General features: G+C 33.8%; 1 protein-coding gene across 3 annotated transcripts in view; it reads left to right on the top strand.

Moving 5' to 3' along the window:
- The window catches only part of LOC127281030 (telomerase-binding protein EST1A-like), a 127,217-nt gene that overhangs the window by 33,117 nt on the left and 68,076 nt on the right, over positions 1–26,024 (top strand). For all 3 annotated transcript variants that reach the window (XM_051304514.1, XM_051304513.1, XM_051304512.1), the window contains one exon: positions 23,168–23,313. In XM_051304514.1, coding sequence (XP_051160471.1) covers positions 23,168–23,313 — 146 coding nt within the window. The remainder of the gene's footprint in view (positions 1–23,167; positions 23,314–26,024) is intronic.

The raw sequence follows: 26,024 nt of genomic DNA, 5'->3' as shown, positions 1-26,024 counted from the left end.
ATTAGTAACTTGATGTTCGATTTCATGCAGATTAGTGAGTCACCTGTTGGGGTTATTAAGGGGAAATTAATGTTTGATTTCATGGCGATTTGTAGTGATTAAAGGGGAATTATATAGGAAAGGGTAAGAAATAAGAGCAAATGGCCCTAATAACGCCTTGTGCATGTTAGAGGCGCCTCTTCACTTGATCAGAAAAGGCAGATTCCCACGATTTAAAAAAAAAAAAAAGTAACATGTATGAGCAATCTTTTTTTTTTTTTTTTTTTCTTGTTTCCAATTGTTCACGCCCAGGGGTTGGTCAGGGTGCGCGTACTATTAGCAATCCATTTTATCCATTGCACACATAATCATAATGAAATGTATCCCTGGTTCCACGTTCAAGTATCCAACACGTAGCTTCGTGTTTTCTTGCACGACTGTAAAAATGTTAATTGACAATTGCGTGGCGCCACTGACCACCGTCTCACTCCAGCGTCTGTCTCGGTGCATCTTCCAACAACGATTCTCTTCGGCTTGCTTGCTCCCTCTTTCTCTCTCTCTCTCTCACCTCCCATTACCTACCGGGTGTCTTGCACGCCTTTATTTTTTAACTTCCTTTTCTTTACTTTACTAAATTTAGCTTTCGCTATACGAGCAACAGAATCAAGTCCTTCTGCAATTTTCTTGTAACTTTGTCTGTAGAGCCTTTAGGGTATATTTGAAACAGGAAAGATGAAATTTTCTCTTTCTACTTTTTTTTTTATTTTGTCATGTCTTGAGTTTCGTTGATTGATCGCAAAACACTTTATAGAATTTGATTGATGAAGAAGAAGTTGAAGTTCCATGACAAATCGAGCGAGAAGAATAAAAGAAAAAAATAAAATTGTTAGTACAAATAGGGTTTAAATTCTTTTCGTTGAGGTAAATAAAAAAAAAAAAAAAAAAAAAAAAAAAAAAAAAAAAAGTAATATTTAAAGAATGTATGGAGATCGTGCAGTTGAGTCAATTGAATTCATTCTACCTTGGACATACTTATGAAGATTCAGGTTCATGTTGTATTGGGTTACGTGTTGCACTTTGCAATGTAATGGATTTAACTCTCATTACCTCTATAAGAGAGAAGCGAGAGGGTATCGTAGCGCTTCTATCGTTGAGTTGCGCGCACGCCCAAGGCCGCTTCTTCTGTAACATGCTCCCTGGAAGCTCAAGAAATCCGTTCGTCGTGTCGCGCGATAGGCGAGACACGTACAACCATGATTCTTGGAAAAATGATTTAACCCGATCGTTCCACCCTAAGAGAACACACACACATTCATATAGTATACGGAAGAAAATTTTCAAGAAAGGATCATAACAATTGATTCTGTTACTGATTTTCACATTAATTCCTTATATTAGATAACTTGTTTCCTAAAAAACAACTTGTCTACTCTTTTTGATGACTATATCTATTCACAGAAAATTAAAAGGCATTAAAATAAGCTGCAATGCTTCTTATTTTTTTTAATTTTCTGTGATAATAACTATGCCATAGTAACTGTTACCACAGTAACTAATGCCACAGTAACTAATGCCACAGTAACTAATGCCACAGTAACTAATGCCACAGTAACTAATGCCACAGTAACTAATGCCACAGTAACTAATGCCACAGTAACTAATGCCACAGTAACTAATGCCACAGTAACTAATGTCATCACAGAAAATTAAAAGGCATTAAAATAAGCTGCAACGCTTCTTATTTTAATGCCTTTTAATTTTCTGTGGAGGCATTAGTTACTGTGGCATTAGTTACTGTGGCATTAGTTACTGTGGCATTAGTTACTGTGGCATTAGTTACTGTGGCATTAGTTACTGTGGCATTAGTTACTGTGGCATTAGTTACTGTGGCATTAGTTACTGTGGCATTAGTTACTGTGGCATTAGTTACTGTGGCATTAGTTACTGTGGCATTAAGTTACTGTGGCATTAGTTACTGTGGCATTAGTTACTGTGGCATTAGTTACTGTCACAGAAAATTAAAAGGCATTAAAATAAGCTGCAACGCTTCTTATTTTAATCCAATTTTGCTTATTTTAATACCAAAATGGATTAAAATAAGCAAAATTGGATTAAAATAAGAAGCGTTGTAGCTTATTTTAATGCCTTTTAATTTTCTGTGTTCTTTACGATGATTTTAGTTTCTATAATTTAAAAACTAAGATTAATTGTAAAACTGGTCCGGAAGAGTGTTCAAAAAAGAGAATGTATATAATTTTGTTAAGAATGGTTGAAGAGAAAGAGATCTTCGTGCGCGCAATGTATACCACGCGATGGGATGGCATGCCATGGTGTTGTTTGGTGTGGTTCGGAGCAGCTCTTTCTCCTTCTTGGATATATATATATATATATATATATATATATATATATATATAAGCACACATATTCAAAAGTACATGCACGTGATGCTCTAACGTTGTGGGTTGGGTAACACACATGGATTTGCGATGGTCATTTACCCGTAGCAGGGCTAGAGTGACGACCCCGCCCGCTTCAAGGACACCTTCGGACACCGCAGAGCAGAGGGCTCAACGTGCGCCATAACACGCGGAGCGATTATCCTCGGAGCGAGTATTGCGTATCCTTCAATCCCCTAAGGTATCAGTCTCGCGATCAAACGACTCACTGAGGGATGAAGTAGTTTCTAATTTTTTTAAAAAATATTTTTGAGTAAAATTTGCATTACTACTACTACTACTTTCATTACTAAATAGAAACATAAATGATTTTAGGACCAAACAGAGACATTATTGTATTCTCTTTTATAGAAGAGTGATTTTTTTTTTACTGTTATTTTTGGATTAAAAATGGGTATTTCTTGCCATTGAAACATATCGAATTAATGTATTTTTTCTGCTTCCAAATTGTAATTTTTGGATTAATTTTAGCAAACAAGCTAGTTTTGTAGCTACACAACCCTGCATTTTAAATTTAGGAGAAAAAATACTAGAGTGTAAATTGAACAATGTTAAGAAGTTTGTTTATATCAAAAAGTAGATTTTTACTACCCATCCCTGTATTATAATGTTGGGAAAAGAAATTAACTGGAGTTACCCAACCCTGGTGTGTTATTGTAGGTAAAAGTCCCAGAAAAACAAGGTAACAAATTAGGGAATTATTGAAAGTATTTTTTCCTGCCCAACCCTGCATTTTCAAGTTGTATATTTCAAAAAGTATCTTTTTACTACCCAACCCTGTATTAGCCACTTGGGAAAAAGAAATTAATTAGAACGATCCAACCATGATAAGTAATTTTAGGCAAAAATCACAGGGAAACTAGGTTAGGAATCACTGTGAGTAATATATTACTACCCAACCCTGCATTGGCTAATTAGGAAAAATGTCAATTAGAGTGATCCAACCCTGTTATGGAATTTTACTCAAAAATTACAAAATTGAAAAGGAAACAAATTTGAGAATCACTGAAAGTGATCACTGCCCAACCCTGCACTCTTTAGTTGGGAATATTTCCAAGAGTGACTCAACCCTGCTATGTAATTTGGTTGATTTCTATTGTTCTCCCACTCGTCAAAATCTCCACTCGCCATTTGTCATAATTTTCGTCAATTACCGCACCCTGCTCTAATAAAAATTTAGTAACTTTATAGTAACTTTTAATTTTAAAAATAAAGTTATTAAAATCTTTACCAGAGCTACTCAACCCTGTATTATCTAGTTGGGGAAAAAGAAATTCATTAGAACGATTCAACCTTGATGGGTAATTTTAGGCAAATATCACAGAAGCGACAAGAAATCGATGATGAGAATCACTGGAAGTATTTTTTCCCTGCCCAACCCTGCATTTTTAAGTTTTATATCTTTAAAAGTAGTTTTTTACTACCCCACCTTGTATTATCCAGTTGGGAAGCAGAAACACATAGTTATAGAATTACAATTATTGTTACCCAACTCTTTTATCTATTATCAAACTATTAAACAGAAAATTATGATTAGACAAACTGTGTATTCTTGCCACTGGAACATATATCGGATTAATTTTATTAAACAGGTACGCTAGTTTTGTAACTATCCAACCCTGCTTTTTAAATTGGTTGGTTTCCATTTTCCCCACTCGACATTTTTCATAATTGTCGTCAACTACCGCACCCTGCGCTAGTAAAAATTTAGTAACTTTTACATTTAACAATAAAATTACGAAATTTTCACTAGAGCAGGGTGCGGTAGTTAACGACAATTATGACAAATTGCGAGTAGGGACAATGAAAACCAACGAATTTAGTAGAAAAAGTAATAGAATTTCAATTTAAGCAAGGTTGAGAAGCTGTTTATTTCTAAAAAAAGATATTTTACTACCCATCCCTGTATTATCTAGTTGGGAAAAGAAATTGACTGGAGTTACCCAACCCTGGTGTGTAATTTTAAGTAAAAGTCCAAGGAAAAGAGGGTAACAAGGTTGGGAATTACTGGAAGTATTTTTCTCTGCCCAACCCTGTATTTTCCAATTGCTTATCTCCAATTGTAGCTTTTTACTACCCAACCCTGTTTTATCTAGTTGAGAAAAGAAAATAAACGAAATGATCCAACCCTGATAAGTAATTTTAGGCAAAAATCACAAGAAAACTAGGTTAGGAATCACTGTGAGTAATATTTTACTACCCAACCCTGTATTGGCTAATTAGGAAAAAAAGGTAACTAGAGTGATTCAACCCTGCTGTGAAATTTTACTCAAAAATCACAAAATTGAAAAGATAACATGTTTGGGAATCATTGAAAGTAGTTTTTAGTACCCAACCCTGCACACATAAGGGTTTGTTTCTATTCTCCCCACTCGTCATTCGTCATAATTTTCGTCAACTACCGCACCATGCACTAGTAAAAATTTAGGTGATTTTATTGTTAAAATTAAAAGTTACCAAATTTTTACTAGAGCAGAGTGCGGTAGTTGATGAGAATTAAAAAAAATGGCGAGTTGGGACAATGTAAGCAAACTCTTAAGAGTGCAGGGTTGGGCAGTGATCACTTTCAGTGATTCTCAAATTTGTTTCCTTTTCAATTTTGTGATTTTTGAGTAAAATTCCATAACAGGGTTGGATCACTCTAATTGACATTTTTCCTAATTAGCCAATGCAGGGTTGGGTAGTAATATATTACTCACAGTAATTCCTAACCTAGTTTCTCTGTGATTTTTGACTAAAATTATTTATCAGGGTTGGATCGTTCTAATTAATTTCTTTTTCCCAAGTGGCTAATACAGGATGGGGTAGCAAAAAGGTACTTTTTGAAATATACAACTTGAAAATGCAGGGTTGGTCAAGGAAAAAAAAACTTCTAGTAATTCCCAAACTTGTTACCTTGTTTTCCTGGGACTTTTGCCTAAAATTACCCATCAGGGTTGGATCATTCTTATTAATTTCTGTTTCCCAATTGGATAATACAGGGTTGGGTAATAAAAAAACTACTTTTAAAGATATAAAACTTAAAAATGCAGGGTTGGGCAGGGAAAAAATACTTCCAGTGATTCTCATCATCGATTTCTTGTAACTTCTGTGACTTTTGCCTTAAATTACATAGCAGGGTTGTGTCACTCCAGAAAATATTCCCAACAGGGTTGGACAGTAAAAATGACTTTCAGTGATTCCCAAACTTATTTTCCATAGAAATTTGTAATTTTTGAGTAAAATTCCATAGCAGGGTTAAATTAACTTTTTTCCTAATTAGCAAATACAGGGTTGGGTAGTAAAATATTACTCACGGTGATTCCTAACCTAGTTTCCTTGTCGCTTCTGTGATATTTGCCTAAAATTACCCATCAGGGTTGAATAGTTCTAATGAATTTCTGTTTCCCAACTGGATAATACAGGGTTGGGTAGTAAAAAACTATTTTTGGAGATAAACAACTTAAAAATTCAGGGTTGGGTAGAGAAAAAAAAATTCTACTAATTCCCAAACTTGTTACCTTGTTTTCCAGGTTGGATAACTCTAAAAAAATTCTTTTCCCAAAGTGGATAATACAGGGATGGGTAGTACAAAAAAAAATACTTTTAGTGATATACAACTTGAAAATAGAGGGTTGGGCAGGTAAATAAATATTTCCACGAATTCCCAAATTTGTTACTTAGGACCAAAAAAGGAGACTTTTTATATTTTTTCTCTGAACAAAAAAGTAATATTTCAATTAAAAAAAAAAAAAAAGAAAAATATATCATTCGATTTGTTTACTAAATTCTTACAAGAGTATATGAATATATCAATTTTACGCATTCTATTGGATGATGGATGTTGAGAACTAATTATCGGTTACAACCTGTTCATCATGATTGTGCGGCGCACGGTTCCTAGATTGGCGATCTGCAATATTTATTGCGCGGGAAATAAAGATTGTTATAACACGCGCATGTGCGTGGTCTATACACACACACACACACATTTATACACACATATGCTAACTGTAAATAAGGAAATAAATTTGATGATATCTTTGGCGAACAAGAGAGGCGTACGATTCAAGTCTTGACGACATTGATTTACTAACTCGTTTAGGATTAAAAATTCGATTTACATTTTAGAAAATAAACATTTATATATATATATATATATATATATATATATATATATATATATATATATATATATATATATATATATGTATGTATTTGTTTATGAGGGATTTTAATAGTTTTATATGTAGTCGTGTGCGTGTATTGCTTTTCGATTCACAGCTACTTTTGCCCATTAAATAAATTGATCCCTATCTGAAAACGATTGTTTAATAACCATTTGGAATTGTGCTCTTGGAGAGCCATTTACTTATCGCACATTGAGATCTAAGCCAATGGCTCATTACAGTCTGTTATGTACTTTCGCATTGCTGGCAAGGACGCTCTCCTATATAATATGATACGCGTCATCGAACATATTGATTCGAAAAACAAATTTTTTTGCATCTATATTATCAAAAACAAAAAAGAAAAAATTAATTGTAATATAAGATTCTTTTTTTTTTTTTTTATATAAAAAACTATTTGGTTATAGTCGTGTTCAGGGCGCGTGACAATTTCAACAAATAATCGCAATTAAAGTACCCACCGAGAACCGGTATGTCTTTTCCTTCTTTACATTCTCTCATTTTTTTTTTTTTTTTTTTTTAATTTTATTTTTCAAATCATTTCTTCTTCTTTTTTTTTTTTTTTTTTATTTTTATAGTCTAAAAATAATCCTTCTATAAATAATCTTGAATTCTTGAGATTATGTATACGCAATATAATCTTGTTCCTGTTGACGATAACAGGTTTTTGATAAATATATATTTATTTATAAATATTTTATAAAAAAAAAAAAAAAGAAGTGCATTTTTTTCCCACCGCGATCATACAATCAATAGCTTTTGTTTTTTTTTTTTTTAATATTGATTCCCTCTATTGTGGGCAGTTTAAAATTATATATGTGAAGAGAAGAAAAAGAAAAAAAAGATGAAAAAGAATATGGTTAGTCGCCACGCTATCGCGATGATCGTCGCGACTTGGTGTCGAGCCCTTCTCTTCGGGTGATATTTTTGCACTCTTTTCTTTTTTGGCGAGAAAGTGAAAAAAGACGAAGAAGCGTCGAACGAGTTTTCAAGGGACTTTTTTTTCACTAGACAAGGTCGTTAGTAGTATAAAAAATTGATTATTTTTTCGTTATTTTAATTCATAATTTTTGTGGATGTTTTTAAGGGTTTCGTGGCCCAGGGCAAAAAGCAATATAGTTTCGCTTTGGCGTCCGTCCGTCCGTCCGTCGTATATGGTAACAGTTTCCATGGTAACACTTACTATGGTAACAGTTACTTACTATGGCAAAAGTTACTATGGCAATAGTTACTTTGGCAATAGTTACTTTGGCAATAGTTACTTTATCAATAGTTACTTTGGCAATAGTTACTTTGGTAACAGTTACTTTGGTAACAGTTACTTTGGTAACAGTTACTTTGGTAACAGTTACTTTGGTAACAGTTACTTTGGTAACAGTTACTTTGGTAACAGTTACTTTGGTAACAGTTACTTTGGTAACAGTTACTTTGGTAACAGTTACTTTGGTAACAGTTACTTACTATGGCAACAGTTACTATGGCAACAGTTACTATGGTAACAGTTACTATGGTAACAGTTACTTTGGTAACAGTTACTTTGGTAACAGTTACTTACGGTGGCTACTGTTACTATGGGAATAGTTACTTCGGTAACAGTTACTTTAATAACAGTTACTTTGGTAACAGTTACTTACTATGGCAACAGTTACTATGGTAACAGTTACTTTGGTAACAGTTACAATGGTAACAGTTACTATGGTAACAGTTACTATGGTAACAGTTACTATGGTAACAGTTACTATGGTAACAGTTACTATGGTAACAGTTACTATGGTAACAGTTACTATGGTAACAGTTACTATGGTAACAGTTACTATGGTAACAGTTACTTTGGTAACAGTTACTTTGGTAACAGTTACTTACTATGGAAACAGTTACTATGGCAATAGTTACTTTATCAATAGTTACTTTGGCAATAGTTACTTTGGTAACAGTTACTTTGGTAACAGTTACTTACTATGGAAACAGTTACTATGGCAATAGTTACTTTATCAATAGTTACTATGGTAACAGTTACTATGGTAACAGTTATTTTGGTAACAGTTACTTACGGTGGCTATTGTTACTATGGGAATAGTTACTTTAGTAACATTTACTATAGTAACAGTTACTAGCGTAACAGTTACTAGGGTAACAGTTTCTATGGTAACAGTTACTAGCGTAACAGTTACTTTATCAATAGTTACTTTGGCAATAGTTACTTGGTAATAGTTACTTTAATAACAGTTACTTTGGTAACAGTTACTTACTATGGCAACAGTTACTATGGCAACAGTTACTATGGCAACAGTTACTATGGTAACAGTTACTTACGGTGGCTACTGTTACTATGGGAATAGTTACTTTGGTAACATTTACTATGGTAACAGTTACTTTGGTAACAGTTACTTACGGTGGCTACTGTTACTATGGGAATAGTTACTGTGGTAACAGTTACTTTGGTAACAGTTACTTACTATGGCAACAGTTACTATGGCAACAGTTATTATGGCAACAGTTACTATGGTAACAGTTACTATGGTATGCTTTGCGCCATCCTTTTTTTTGTGTTGCAATCTCGAATCTTAAATATTGAGATAATTGGTCAAGAACACGTTTTAAAAATCTAATTTCGATACAAGGACTCTGTTCTTGCCGCTGATGTGATTTTGATTCTTCATTATAGGTTTATATCAGCCACATTTGGTGAGACACGATTTCGATTAAAGGACACTAAAAGGAGCAAACCTACGCGTAGTCACAGGTCAGAGTCGCTGATCTATGGAACGCAGCCAATACCCCGTTATGCGCTAAAGTGCAAACTTGTTAGTCACAGACATCGTCGATATAGAGTCCAAGAGAGCTGCTGGTAGTGGCGTGTCACACCTCCGTAAAGAAAGCTCTGTCCTCTTTCCTTGTTCAATTCACAACATATATTTTTTAAAAATTTTTTTTCTATTTTGTTCAGGGCACATGAGTCGTACAATTACCGTTATGCCCTAAAGTGTTCTACTCTGCCTCTGTCTCTCTTTCTCTCTCTTTTCTCTTCTCTTGTGAGTTGTGTCTAATATCTTTCTGAGATACATTCTGTTGATCATGTCGCTGTGTTTAGTGCATATGCATGTAAATCTGGCCTCAAATGGTATCCCGGTCAATTCCCGATCATTGCTCAAGTTCTAACACTTTCGAGCCGGAATCCATTCAATTGAGTCTTCAGAGAGTTTATATTGGAATTATATATACATATATATATATATATATATATATATATATATATATATATATATATATATATATATATATATATATATATATATATATATATATATATATATATATAATCTGTATTGCAAAATGAGGCGTCAGACGGAGGTAAATTTTATCTCATGGTAAATCTATTTAAAAGAAGATTTTAAACTACCGATCCCTGTATTATTTAGTTGGGAAAAGAAATGAAATAGTTACCAAACCCTGGTTTTAGGTAAAAGTCGCAGAAAAACAAGGTAACAAGTTTAGGAATTAGTGGAAGTATTATTTCTGTGCCCAAATCATGCATTTTTAAGTTGTATGTCTGTAAAAGGAGGTTTTTACTACCCAACCCTGTATTATCCATGTGGGGAAAAAAAAATTAACTGGAACGATTCAACCCTGATGGGTAATTTTAGGCAAAAATCACAGAAGTGACAAGAAAACTAGGTCAGAAATCACTGGGAGTAATATTTTACTACCCAACCCTGCATATGCTAGTTATGAAGAAAGTTAACTAGATTGATCCAACCCTGTAATGGAATTTTACTCAAAAATCAGAAAAACATAAAGTAAACAAGTTTTTGCATCACTACCCAACCCTGCACTCTTAAGGGTTTGTTTCCATTATCCCAACTAGCCAATTTGTTATAATTTTCTTCAACTACCGCACCCTGCTCTAGTAAAAATTTAGTAACTACATTATTAAAATTAGAAGTTACTATTAAGTTTCTAAATTTTTACTAGAGCAGGGTGCGGTAGTTGACGAAAATTACGACAAATTGGCAAGTTGGGATAATGGAAACAAGCCCTTAAGAGTGCAGAGTTAGGTAGTAGAAACTATTTCCAGTGAGTCCCAAACATTATTTCTTCTCAATTTTGTGAATTTTGTGTAAAATTCCATAGCAGGGGAGGATCACTCTATTTAATTTTCCTCCTAATTAAAACAAAGTTGAGAAGTAGTTTATCTGTAAAAGAAGATTTTTTTACTACCCATCCCTGTATTGTCCAGTTGCAAAAAGAAATTAACTAGAACGATCTAACTGGGAGTAATATTTTACTAACCAACCCTGCATTTAATTAGGAAAAAAGTTAACTAGAGTGATCCAACCCTGCTATGGAATTTTAGTTAAAAATCAAAAAACTATAAAGTAAACAAATTTAGGAATCACTGGAAGTAGTTTCTACTACCCAACCCTGTACTCTTAAATTATAGATATTTTCTAGAGTGACTCGACCCTGCTTTGTAATTTTAGACAAAACTGATAAGAAATCAAGGTTGAGAATCAGTGGGAGTATTTTTTTTACTGCCCAACCCTGCATTTTCAGGTTGTATATCTCAAAAAGTAGCTTTTTACTACCCAATCCTGTATTATCAAATTTGGAAAAGAAAATTAACCAGAACGATCCAACCCTGATAGGTAATTTTAGGCAAAAATCACAAAGAAAATAGGTTAGGAATCACTGGTAGTAATATTTTATTACCCAACCCTGCATTTGCTAATTATGGAGAAAGTTAACTAGAATGATCCAACCCTATAATTGAATTTTACTCAAAAATAACGTAATTGTAAAGAAAACAATTTTAGGAATCACTGAAAGTGGTTGTTAGTACCCAACCCTGAACTTTTTAGGGTATATTTCCATTCTCCCCACTCCCTATTTGTCATAATTCTCGTCAACTATCGCACCCTGCTCTAATAGAAATTTAGTAACTTTAAAGTAACTTTTAATTTTAACAATGTAGTTACTAAATTTTTACTAGAGCAGAGTGCGGTAGTTGACGAGAATTATGGCAAATAGGAACAGTGGAAATCAAACTTAGGTTGCGAATATTTTCTAGAGTGACTCAACCCTGGTGTGTAATTTTAGGCAAAAGTCACAGGAATGACAATAAATCGAGATTGAGAATCACTGAAAATATTTTTTTACTGTCCAACCCTGCTTTTTATGTTAATTAATGAAAATTTTATAAGATCGACAAAGAAGCAGGGTTGGGACACTAACATAATTATAGAATTACGATTTTTAAATTAAAAAGAGGTTTTTAACTACCCATCCCTGTATTATAAAGTTTGGAAAAGAAATTAACTAGAGTTATCCAACCCTGATGTGTTATTGTAGGTAAAAGTCCCAGAAAAACAAGGTAACAAATTAGTGAATTATTGAAAGTATTTTTTTCCTGCCCAACCCTGCATTTTCAAGTTGTTTATCTCCAAAAGTAGCTTTAAACTACCCAACCCTGTTTTATCCAGTTGAGAAAAAGAAATTAATTAGAACGATCCAATCTTAATAGGTAATTATAGGCAAAAGGTTGGTTTCCACTGTTCCTATTTGTCATAATTCTCGTCCACTACCGCACCCTGCTTTAGTAAAAATTTAATAACTTCGTTGTTAAAATTAAAAGTTACTATAAAGTTACTAAATTTTTACTAGAGCAGGGTGCGATAGTTGGCGAGAATTATGACAAATAGCGAATGGGGAGTATGGAAATATACCCTAAAATGTGCAGGGTTGGGTACTAAAAACCACTTTCAGTGATTCCCAAACTTGTTTTCTTTTCAATTTTGTTATTTTTGTGTTAAATTCCATTACAGGGTTGGATCACTCTAGTTAACTTTCTCTATAATTAGCAAATGCAGGGTTGGGTAATAAAATATTACTACCAGGTGATTCCTAACCTAGTTTCGTTATGATTTTTGCCTAAAATTACCTAGCAAGGTTGGATCGTTCCGGTTTATTTGTTTTCCATACTGGACAAAACAGGGTTGGGTAGTGAAAAGCACAATTTAAAGATATACAATTTAAAAATTGCAGGGTTGGGCAGGGAAAAATTATAATTACCATAATGTACTATAAAGTTAGTAAATTTTTACTAGAGCAGGGTGCGGTAGTTGGCGAGAATTATGACAAATTGCAAGGGTGACAATGGAAACATAACAAAAAAAACACAGAAGTGACAAGGAAATTAGGTTTAAATTAGGAAATTAATATTTTAAATTAGGAGTAATATTTTACTACCCAATCCTGCGAATTAGGTAAAAAGTTAAGTTAAAGTGATTCAACCCTGCTATGAAAAACACCAAAAATAAAAAAAAAATAAAACTTTGATTGAATTTCAAAAAAAAAAATTGATTAAAATTTCTTATTTCTGTAATTAAAATTTATTTTGAATTTAAAAAATAAAGAGAATTATACATCAGTTATGTAACGAATTACCTAGATTATATAAAATAGTTTGAAGGGAGAAATCGAGTGAGACGTTACGTATACCGTAAATTTGCCACCGTGCGTCGGCACTTGGACAAGAGAGAACGCAATGCCTTAACGAAAGAACGAGAGAAACACTGTGGGAAGAAACTCACTCTTCTGGCTCGTGGCTGAGATCTTGTTATTTGCAAGAATGCTCAACAACCATTTGCCTCTATATTAGTCGACCCTAAGTTGGTATAATTTTCCTCCTATAACAGAAAGATTCTTTCCTTTTTCATCCCAAATGCTTCTTTCTAATCTTCTTCATCTTCTTTTCTTTCTTCCGCTTTACTCTTTTACAAAGAACTTCCTCCTAATTGACTTAAAATCTCCTAATTGTCTATCTTATTTCATTCGGAAAATTAAAGAATTACAGTAATCTTTTGGATAATTTGAAATAATGAAAATGAACTAAAAAAATTAGTTTATATACAATCCCAATCAAAAATTCACTAATGGCGAAGTACTGGCGCAGTACTGACAAATATTGGCGCAGTACTGGCAACCAGTATTGGCGCCAGAGTTGGCGTAACTTTAGGATGATAACATTTTACCAGTAATGGCTACCAGAGTTAAAACGACTATTGGTTCAGTATTGGTTCAGTACTGGCCGAGTAGTGGTTCAGTACTGGTTCAGTACTGGCCGAGTACTGGTTCAGTACTGGTTCAGTACTGACCGAGTACTGGTTCAGTACTGGTTCAGTATTGGCCGAGTACTGGTTCAGTATTGGTTCAGTACTGGCCGAGTACTGGTTCAGTATTGGTTCAGTACTGGCCGAGTACTGGTTCAGTATTGGTTTAGTACTGGCCGAGTACTGGTTCAGTATTGGTTCAGTACTGGTTCAGTACTGGCCGAGTACTGGTTCAGTACTGGTTCAGTATTGGCCGAGTACTGGTTCAGTATTGGTTCAGTACTGGCCGAGTACTGGTTCAGTATGGGTTTAGTACTGTCCGAGTACTGGTTCAGTATTGGTTCAGTACTGGTTCAGTACTGGCCGAGTAGTGGTTCAGTACTGGTTCAGTATTGGTTCAGTACTGGCCGAGTACTGGTTCAGTATTGGTTCAGTACTGGTTCAGTACTGGTTGAGTATTGGCCGAGTACTGGTTCAGTATTGGTTCAGTACTGGCCGAGTACTGGTTCAGTATTGGTTCAGTACTGGCCGAGTACTGGTTCAGTATTGGTTCAGTACTGGTTCAGTACTGGTTAAGTATTGGCCGAGTACTGGTTCAGTATTGGTTCAGTACTGGTTCAGTATTGGCCGAGTACTGGTTCAGTATTGGTTCAGTACTGGCCGAGTACTGGTTCAGTATTGGTTCAGTACTGGTTCAGTACTGGTTAAGTATTGGCCGAGTACTGGTTCAGTATTGGCCGAGTACTGGTTCAGTATTGGTTCAGTACTGGCCGAGTACTGGTTCAGTATTGGTTCAGTACTGGCCGAGTACTGGTTCAGTATTGGTTTAGTACTGGCCGAGTACTGGTTCAGTATTGGTTCAGTACTGGCCGAGTAGTGGTTCAGTACTGGCCGAGTACTGGTTCAGTACTGGTTCAGTATTGGCCGAGTACTGGTTCAGTATTGGTTCAGTACTGGCCGAGTACTGGTTCAGTATGGGTTTAGTACTGTCCGAGTACTGGTTCAGTATTGGTTCAGTACTGGTTCAGTACTGGCCGAGTAGTGGTTCAGTACTGGTTCAGTATTGGTTCAGTACTGGCCGAGTACTGGTTCAGTATTGGTTCAGTACTGGTTCAGTACTGGTTGAGTATTGGCCGAGTACTGGTTCAGTATTGGTTCAGTACTGGCCGAGTACTGGTTCAGTATTGGTTCAGTACTGGCCGAGTACTGGTTCAGTATTGGTTCAGTACTGGTTCAGTACTGGTTAAGTATTGGCCGAGTACTGGTTCAGTATTGGTTCAGTACTGGTTCAGTATTGGCCGAGTACTGGTTCAGTATTGGTTCAGTACTGGCCGAGTACTGGTTCAGTATTGGTTCAGTACTGGTTCAGTACTGGTTAAGTATTGGCCGAGTACTGGTTCAGTATTGGCCGAGTACTGGTTCAGTATTGGTTCAGTACTGGCCGAGTACTGGTTCAGTATTGGTTCAGTACTGGCCGAGTACTGGTTCAGTATTGGTTTAGTACTGGCCGAGTACTGGTTCAGTACTGGTATAATACTGAAATTTTTGGTTGGGATGTTATTCTGATGTTTATAGTATTTCTGAAACGGTTCTTCAATAATTGTTTAGCTAATGCCCAGCGCATTATCTATATATATACTGTCTGTAACTTGTTTGCTCGTTTACCCGGTACGTCCTCTCTGATAGTGTCCTTTGCTGTGCGGATACTCTTAGACACACTTGGACTGATAGTTATATACCTGAATATCCAAGATTGCTGCATTAATAAGAACTTGAACACTAGTCTTCTCTCTCTCTCTCTCTCGATGGTCGTGCCATAATCTATAGGAGACGGTATTAGCGTTCTTTTCCCGTTATCCTAATTACAAGTTTAACTTCAAGAGTTATAGATCGGTCCAGCAAAATACGAAGCAAAACTAGTTGTGGGAGATGAGCTCTCAATGGATATCGAATTCTTCTAATTATCCCTCAAATTATTAGTTTTTTTTTTTTTTTTTGTTTTTTATAACAGAAAAATAGTTAATTACTTTAATTATAAATTTTCATTTCTAAAATAGTAAAACTATTAAAATAATATCACTGAAAAAAAACTAGTAGATTTTACTACTTTTTAACTATTCTCTAAATCTGAATTAGTAAAAAAGTTTACTAATTTGAATTTGTGACTCACTTTTTGCTTCTCAATTAGTACAATTTTACTAATTTATTAGTAACTTTTACTAACAAGTAGTAAAATTTTACTAATTATTAGTAACTTTTATTAACAATTAGTAAAATTTTACTAATTATTAGTAACTTTTACTAACAATTAGTAAAATTTTACTAATTATTAGTAACTTTTACTAACAATTAGTAAAATGTTACTAATTGAGAAGCAAAAAGTGAGTCACTAATTCAAATTAGTAAACTTTTTTTACTAATTCAGATTTAGAGAGTACTCTGAGTAGTACAATAGGTCCTTAACTGAATTTAAACGATTCTATTAACTATAGAAAAATAGTTAAATCAATTAAAAATGTAATTGGTTAGAATGACATTTTGTGATTGTATTAACTGAATTTAAAAATGTTAAAACAACTCAAGATGTAAGTAGTAGATTTTACTACTTAAAGTGGTTTAATAGGCTTTAAGAACATTTTTTTCGTACATTTAATAAATATTTTGCAATTAAAACTACTACTTTAAGTAGTAAACTTTACTACTCAAAGTAGTTCAATAGGCTTTAAGAACATTTTTTTTTGTAGAATTTAAAAATCTTTTGCAATTAAAACTACTACTATAAGTATAGTAGATTTTACTACTTAAAATAGGAAAATAAAATTATTTTTTATTTATTATTGTTTATTATCAGTAGAATTGACTTTTTTTCATCCTCTCTTCTAGACTGACGCTTATTTTATACTGCCCTAACAATTATGTACCTAACAGAGAAAATTTCTAACCGACGGGAATTGAACCCTCGACCCTAACGCTCGCTATCCAATACCTTAACCGACTAACCACGCACGCTCTCGCTACGACAGTCTGCAAACTACTCGAAAACTACTTTCTGCTTGTCCAATTGGTAATTTAACTATTTAAAGTAGTCATTTTTACTACTTTTATTAGTTTCTATAACTATTCTTTTTAAGTTTTCACTTGTAAATTTTTCATCTTTTAATTATAATTTATAAGTTGTTTAATTGCATAGTGCAGTAAAATCTACTACTTAAAGTGATAGTTTTAATTGCAAAGGATTTTTTAATTCTACAACATAATTGTTATTCTTAAAGCCTATATTGAACCACTTTAAGTAGTAAAAGCTACTACTGAATGTAGTAGTTTTAATTGGAAACGATTTGTAAATTTTACAACAAAAACAAGCTTATTGAAGCTTATTGAATCAATTAAAATAGTAAAAAATTGCTACTTAAAGTAGTAGTTTTAATCACAAAGGATTTCTTAATTCTACAACAAAAATGTTCTTAAAGCCTATTGTATTGAGTAGTAAAATCTACTACTTAAAGTAGTAGTTTTAACTGGAAACGATTTGTAAATTCTACATCAAAAATCTTCTTTAAGTTTATCGAATTAATTAAAATAGTAAAAATTTACTATACTTAAAGTAATAGTTTTAATTAAAGACGACTTGTTAATTCTACAACAAGAATTTTATAGAAGCCTATAAAATCATAGAAATTAGGAAAAAATTTACTATTCAAAAAGCAGTTATATTAATTAAAGAAAATAATTCCTTTTACTAGATATTTCATATAACTGGTGAATAGTATAGTTGGATTTACTATACTCTTCAAATTTTCAGTTGTCTACAATTCCACTTGTTTATACTACCTTAAGAAAGTTAATTTTACTAACGACCTGTAGTTGTACTTTAACTACATATTTACGTAAAATCAGCTATTACTTATTAACTTCTTAAAAATAGTTACATTAACTACATCAACATTATTAGATTAACTAAAAAAGTAGTTAGTTTAACTATACTTTCTAGTCAACTATACCCAATGGTAGTTGAATTTCTTCGGCAACATTTTTTTTTGAGTTTATCTACAATAAAATTTTTAATAAAATTTCTAAATTCTCTTAATAAAATACTTTTGATTTTTAATAATGCCAAAGAACTTAGAAATACATTATAATAACACAAAGTCTTCAATTAAATGACACATATACATATTAGAAGCCGTTATCAGACCCAAATTATCCGGTAATGATTCTAAATGATTATTATCTATATAGACAGCCATTTTATAGTTTATGACTAAAATAGCTACTGAACCTTTACTTTAGTGCTTGCCTTTTAGCTTCACCGCAAAATGCATACGTGTAGGTTAAAGTGCTTGGTATTCGCGTTGCATCCTATTTAATAAACGCACAAATCTTCTTCCAAGAACTTCTTATTGTAGATTCTTTTCCATTTTACCTTATTTGGAATATTTACATTTTTTTTTGTAACATTGTTTCCAAATAAAGAGGAATTTTTTTTTTTTTAATAACTTTTAATAATTAAGTTTCTTGTAAAAATAATTTTATAATTATTTAGTTTTATTAATATTAGCTCAGATTTTCACCCAAAAATTCTTTTTTGATAATTTAACACCATATGGGTACAGTAGACCCGTTGTGCCATTTACGTTTGAATTGTAGTAGTTAAGGGTTAAATTAACAATAATCCCTAATAACACAAGATATCTTGGGATATATTGATAATATCCCGCAGATATCCTAGTGATGTTCTATGGATATCAAAAGGATCTCTTAAGGATATCTAAAAAATCGGCGGTTTGGATATCCCATGGATATCTGAGGATATCCACAGGATATCTTCTGGATATTTCTATAGACTTTCATAAATGTCCTTTAGATATCCCACAGATATCATCAGGATATCCTATAGATATCGTCAAGATATCCCACAGATATCATCAGGATATCCCATAGATATCGTCAGGATATCTCACAGATATTTTCAGGATATTCTCAGTATATCTTCTCGATGTCAAGAAAATATTCTCAGGATACTGTTTTTAAAGTCATTCCCTCACAACACAAGGATATTCAGGATATCCCTGGGACGTCCTGGGGATATCCATTTGCTTTTGGCGATTCGGATATCCCTAAGATATCCTCTGGATATCCATGGACATCTCTAAGATATCCCAGGGATATCCAAACCGCCGAAAACAAATCGATATCCCCAGATCGTCCCAAGGATATCCTGAATATCCTTTTGTTGTGAGGGTTATGAGACTATACGAGTGAGAATATCCCGTGAATATCCTAAGAATATCCCTCGGACATCATGAGGATATCCCATGGATATCCTGCGATATAATATCCAATAGATATTTTGTGGATGTCTTAGGGATATCCTGTGGATATCCTATGGATGTCCTGTTGATGTCCCACAAACCGGTGGTTTAGATATCCTAGGGATATCCTATGGATGTCCTGTTGATGTCCCACAAACCGGTGGTTTAGATATCCTAGGGATATCCTATGGATGTCCTGTTGATGTCCTACAGACCGGCGGTTTGGATATCCTAGGGATATCCTATGGATATCCCAAGATATCCTGGGGACCACTCTAGGATATCGACCATTGATATGGATATCCTATGGATATCCTAGGGATATCCTTTTGTTATGAAATAATGATTGAACATTTTGAAAAATGAAGAATTGTATGTAAACCCTTAATATCGTAAAATTTTGATGTTTGATCTTTTTTTTTTTTTTTTTTTTGCCGGTATTACAACACGAAGGTATAATAAGGACCATTTCTTTTTCGTACTACTATCACGTTCCCACAATCTAAGTACACGTTGCGTGCAATCTTCCTTCCTTTCGCGTTTCTTCCTTTTCGCTTCTTCTTCTTCTTCTTCTTCTTCGTGAACTCTAAGTATTATTAACGCCCAGATTGACAGGTACACGATATCCTAATTCAATGATAGTCGATGAATCGTCGATCTCGAGACGGTGTTTACTTACTCTGAGCTTCCTGCCGTTTTCATATGATCAATGCCTTGTTTCCCCCCTCACCTTTGTTTTTACATCTGTTTTTCTTCATTTCCTTGCAAAATACTTTTATCCTCAAAATTAAATGAAAAAAAAAAATCACTTTCAATTTTTTATTCAAATATAGTAACTAAAATTATTTGCATATTTTAAAAATTAATATTTTACATCGAGGAGAATTTGATGTTATTATTTATAATCTAAAGAATTTTTTACAGTAATAATTAAAATAATATTTATTATTATTTTTTTTTTACAGAAAAAAATATGTTAAACCGATATTTAGTGTTTTAAAAATACCCATTTTGTCTAATCATAATTTCCATAATTTACTGTTTACAGTAGTTTGAAAATAGATAACAGAATTGGGTAACAAAAATCGTAATTCTATAATTATGTTAGTGTCCCAACCCTGGTTCATTGTCGCATTTATTTCATTCATTTTTTCATTCCCCCCCTATTCCCACTGTTCCTATTTGTCATAATTCTCGTCAACTACCGCACTCTGCTCTAGTAAAAATTTAGTAACTACATTGATAAAATTAAAAGTTACTTTAAAGTTACTAAATTTCTATTAGAGCAGGGTGCGGTAGTTGACGAGAATTATGACAAATAGCGAGTGGGGAGAATGGAAATATACCCTAAAAAGTTCAGGGTTGGGTACTAAAAACCACTTTCAGTGATTCCTAAAATTGTTTTCTTTTCAATTATGTTATTTTTGAGTTAAATTTCATTACAGGGTTGGATCACTCTAGAGTTAACTTTCTCCATAATTAGCAAATGCAGGGTTGGGTAATAAAATATTACTACCAGTGATTCCTAACCTATTTTCTTTGTGATTTTTGCCTAAAATTACCTATCAGGGTTGGATCGTTCTGGTTAATTTTCTTTTCCAAATTGGATAATACAGGGTTGGGTAGTAAAAAGCTACTTTTTGAGATATACAACTGGAAAATGCAGGGTTGGGCAGGGAAAAAATAATTTCTGTAATTCCCAAACTTGTTACCTTGTTTTTCTGGAACCTTTAACCTAAAATTACATAACAAGGTTGGGTAACTAGTTAATTTCTTTTCCCAACTGGATAATACAGGGATGGGTAGTAAAAAATTATATTTTAGAGATAAACATCTTTTTCACCTAGCTGCAATTGACATTCTAGTACTTTTTCTCCTAAATTTAAAAAGCAGGGTTGGATAGCTACAAAAACAGTAGTAAACCCCACTTAGAAAAATACACCGGAAAGTGCCCCTTCTGGTGGTTCTATTAGAATTTCGCCGCTACTTCCAACGTAATTCCATCGGAAATCCCATCGAAGTTCCAAAGAATTTCTGATGGGATTCCGATGGAATTCCGATGGAATAAGGACTCTAAAATTTTTGAAAAAAATTAATTGGAATTCCGTCGGAATCCCATCGGAAATTCTTTAGAACTCTATTAGAATTTCGCCGCTACTTCCAACGTAATTCCATCGGAAATCCCATCGAAGTTCCAAAGAATTTCTGATGGGATTCCGATGGAATTCCGATGGAATAAGGACTCTAAAATTTTTGAAAAAAATTAATTGGAATTCCGTCGGAATCCCATCGGAAATTCTTTAGAACTCTATTAGAATTTCGCCGCTACTTCCAACGTAATTCCATCGGAAATCCCATCGAAGTTCCAAAGAATTTCTGATGGGATTCCGATGGAATTCCGATGGAATAAGGACTCTAAAATTTTTGAAAAAAATTAATTGGAATTCCGTCGGAATCCCATCGGAAATTCTTTAGAACTCTATCAGAATTCCGCCGGAACTTCCAACGTAATTCCATCGGAAATCCCATCGGAGTTCCAAAGAATTTCCGATGGGATTCCGATGGAATTCCGATGGAATAAAGACTCTAAAATTTTTGAAAAAAATTAATCAAAATTCCGTCGGAATCCCATCGGAAATTCTTTAGAACTCTATCAGAATTCCGCCGGAACTGCCAACGTAATTCCATCGGAAATCCGATCGAAGTTCCAAAGAATTTCTGATGGGATTCCGATGGAATTCCGATGAAATAAGGACTCTAAAATTTTTGAAAAAATTAATCGGAATTCCGTCGGAATCCCATCGGAAATTCTTTAGAACTCTATCAGAATTCCGCCGGAACTGCCAACGTAATTCCATCGGAAATCCGATCGGAGTTCCAAAGAATTTCTGATGGGATTCCGATGGAATTCCGATGGAATAAGGACTCTAAAATTTTTGAAAAAATTAATTGGAATTCCGTCGGAATCCCATCGGAAATTCTTTAGAACTCTATCAGAATTCCGCCGGAACTTCCAAAGTAATTCCATCGAAAATCCCATCGGAGTTCCAAAGAATTTCTGATTGGATTCCGATGGAATTCCGACGGAATTCCGATGGAATAACGACTCTAAAATTTTTGAAAAAATTAATCGGAATTCCGTCGGAATCCCATCGGAAATTCTTTAGAACTCTATCAGAATTACGCCGGAACTTCCAAAGTAATTCCATCGGAAATCCCATCGGAGTTCCAAAGAATTTCCGATGGAATAAGGACTCTAAAATTTTTGAAAAAAAATAATCGGAATTCCGTGGGAATCCCATCGGAAATTCTTTAGAACTCCGATGGAATTCCATTGGAAATTACGTTGGAAGTTCCGGCGGAATTCTGATAGAACCTCCAGGAGTCACTTTTTGGGGGGAATCTTTCCAAGTGGTCCCTCAAGAATAAGATGTTGTTTGTGACCCTTTCAAGTTGCTCTAAGATTGTGTTAGAATACCGTTATAATGAAGGTTTAGGGACTTTTCATTAGAATCGTTAACCGCGCTGAGAACCTGCAACTTTAGATTTCGATCATGGACATTTGCTTCGTCTCTTCGATGTTCCTTTTTCAATCTTGGCAAATAACTAATCAATGAATCGTACGATAACGAGACACTCATTCGACTAACTAACTATCTATTGTTTTTAATCTAAACCACTTTTTTTTTCGCTTATATATTCATTCAACGTTATATACAATTTAACGCGAAGTGGACATGTGTCAAGGAATGTTAACATTTCGATTAAAGTGAACTTTCGATTGGAATGTTCTTGTCCTTTGGTTATATGGCTTGTAACTAGAAGATAAATGAGCTTCCGGGTAAATTATCTATAGAGTCACACCCTTGTAGCAAACACATCGAATGAGACAGGATTCTCCGGCAAGACTATATATATATATATATATATATTTGATCTTTTACGCGTCCTCGCCACGTTTTGCAAGTAAAGTGACATTGATAAATGCGTTACGGATGCGCTTAGCTTTAATCGACCTGCGCGCAAACTACCTTCTCAAGATTATTGTATATAACTTTTGCCGGTTACTATAATAATTTTTATTTTGTTGTTGTTGTTGTTTTTTTCCTATTTTGCTAATTTTTTTCTTTCGTAATTTTCAGAATGGAAACCTTCCAAGAAGCAGGAATCCAAATGCTGAGGGAATTCAGAGCATTGTTGCAACATTCGCCTCTTCCACTTCCGGGAACTCGTCTTCTTCAGTTACTGGCACTAAATATGTTCGCGATTGAGACAACGCAGCTTAAGGGTAAGTCCTTCTTTCTTTTTTTTTTTTTGCCTTCTGCTATTAAAATCCTTTTAGATCCTTTTTTTTTTAAATCTTTGCAATAATATATAATAGTAGTTATGGCGCTTGAAACTGAGGATAAGTAATTTTCACTTAGCTGTATATTAGCAATTGTTATTTGCCCTTCTGATTCGAATGTTCTTTAACAAACCCGCACCACCAGGATAAATTGTTGATAATGACCTCTTGTGATAAAGGTATATAATTCAGGAAGCAATGGTTGCAAACACGCTAAGAAGATGAACGCTTGAGATCGAATGTAAGCATATACTTAACATCAGGAAACACGTAACCATTTCCTGGAAATAGTTTGCACTTTACGCCACAACAATAAAAAAAAAAAAAAAAAAAAACCCTTCCCCCCACCACTGTCGGTTAGTAACATCGATCGAAGATATTGATTCAATTATGGATTCAGGAATTCCAAGTAATTCTCTCTTTCTCTCTCGGAATTTTTTTTTTTCTAGAAGATAAATGACGATTATTTATAAATTTTAAAATCACTTTGGTGAATGAAACAATTTCTCTCATTCTGTAGAGTTGCGTGTTTTTTTTTTTTTTTTGAAAATGTTGCACTTTTTTAGAATTGGTTTATTTTATTCGCTTGTCGAGACTACTAAAGCTGTCTCGTAAATTCGAGTTAACTACACTCAATTTGCTTGCCAAAAGTCGTTCCTATATATTTAATCTGAATATTTTTGCGTAGGAATGAAATCAACTCGACCTTTTTACTTTCCGACTTGAAAGTTTTTTTTTTTACTTTAAGTGTGTTATTGTTGTGCAACGTTGCGAAATTAATAGTTTGGAAAAATATGAAAGTTTTTATTTATAAATTTTATTTCTTTTGTTTTTGTATTGGAAGGCAAATGATTAATAACTTAAATTTCCGCACGGTAGATAAAAAAGTCAAATAAGTATTTTTGCCACGAGAACATATCGGAATTTTTTTCTGTTATAAAATAGTAATTTTTGAGTTAATTTTACCAAAAAAAGCTCAATTTTGTAGCTATCCAACCATGCTTTTTAAATTTAGTTGAAAATAACTAGAGTTACTCAACCCTGGTGTGTAATTTAAGGTAAAACTCCCTGGATAACAAGGTAACATGGTATTTACCCAACCCTGCAATTTTCAAGTTGCCTATCTCTAAAAGTAGCTTTTTACTACCCTACCCTGTATTATCCAGTTGGATAAAGAAATTAACTAAAAACGATCCAAACCTGATAGGTAATTTTAGACAAAAATCACAGAAGCGACAAGGAAACTAGGTTAGAAATCACTGGGAGTAATATTTTACTACCCAACCCTGCATTTAATTAAGAAAAAAATTAACTAGAGTGATCCAACTCTGCTATGTAATTTTAGGCAAAAGTCACAGGAGTGACAAGAAATCAAGGTTGAGAATCACTGGAAGTATTTTTTTTTTATACTACCCAACCCTGTACTCTCAATTTAGGCAAAAGATTCACTTAAGTGACCCAACCCTGCGATGTAATTTTATTTCTAAAGTTAGAGGTTAAAAAAGGAATCAATTTTAAGAATCACTGGTTGTATTTTTTTGCTACCCAACCCTGCATTTTCAAATTAGGAAAAAAGTTAACTAGAGTGATTTAACCCTGCTATGGAATTTTCCTCAAATATTGCAAAATGGAAAAGGGAACAAGTTTGGGAATCACTGGAAGTAGTTTTTACTGTCCAATCCTGTTGAAAATATATCGTAGAGTGACTCAACCCTGCTATCTAATTTTAGTCCAAAGTCACAGGAGTAACAATAAATAAAGGTTGGGAATCACTGGTTGTATTTCTTGATGCCCAACCCTGCATTTTCAAATTAGGAAAAAAGTTAACTAGAGTGATCCAACCCTGCTATGAAATTTTACTCAAATATCGCAAAATGGAAAAGGGAACGAGTTTGGGAATCACTGGAAGCAGGTGTTACTGTCCAACCCTGTTGAGAATATATCGTAGAGTGATCCAACCCTGCTATGTAATTTTAGACAAAAGTCACAGGAGTGACAAGAAATCAAGGTTGAGAATCACTGGAAGTATTTTGTTTTATACTACCCAACCCTGTACTCTCAATTTAGGCAAAAGATTCACTCAAGTGACCTAACTCTGTTATGTAATTTTATTTCTAAAGTTAGAGGTTTGAAGAGGAATCAATTTTAAGAATCACTGGTAGTATTTTTTGCTGCCCAACCCTGCATTTTCAAATTAGGAAAAAAAATTTTGTAGCCAGTTTTGTAGCTACCCAACCCTGCTTTTTGAATTGGTTATTTTCCATTGTTCCCACTCGACATTTTTTATAATGGTCGTCATCTACCGCACCCTGCTCTAGTAGAAAATTTAGAAACTTTTAAATTTAACAATAAAATCACTGAATTTTCACTAGAGTAGGGTGCGGTAGTTGACGACAATTATGAAAAATGTCGAGTGTTTACAATGAAAACAAACCAATTTTGTAGAAAAAGTACTAGAATTTTAATAGAAGCAAGGTTGAGAAGCTGTTTATCTTTAAAAGAGGATTTTACCTACCCATCCCTGTATTATCCAGATGAGAAATAAAAATAAACTAGAGTTACCCAATCCTGGTCTGTAATTGTAGATAAAAGTCCCAGGAAAACAAGGTATTAAGTTTGGGAATTACAGAAAGTATTTTTTCCCTGCCCAACCC

The sequence above is a fragment of the Leptopilina boulardi genome, unplaced genomic scaffold, assembly GCF_019393585.1.
Source record: "Leptopilina boulardi isolate dan_hultmark-lab unplaced genomic scaffold, ZJU_Lbou_2.1 LbouV2_260, whole genome shotgun sequence".
In the NCBI taxonomy this organism is placed as follows: Eukaryota; Metazoa; Arthropoda; class Insecta; order Hymenoptera; family Figitidae; genus Leptopilina; species Leptopilina boulardi.
Note: the sequence above shows the minus strand (reverse complement) of the source record. Positions and strands in the feature narration are given on the sequence as shown.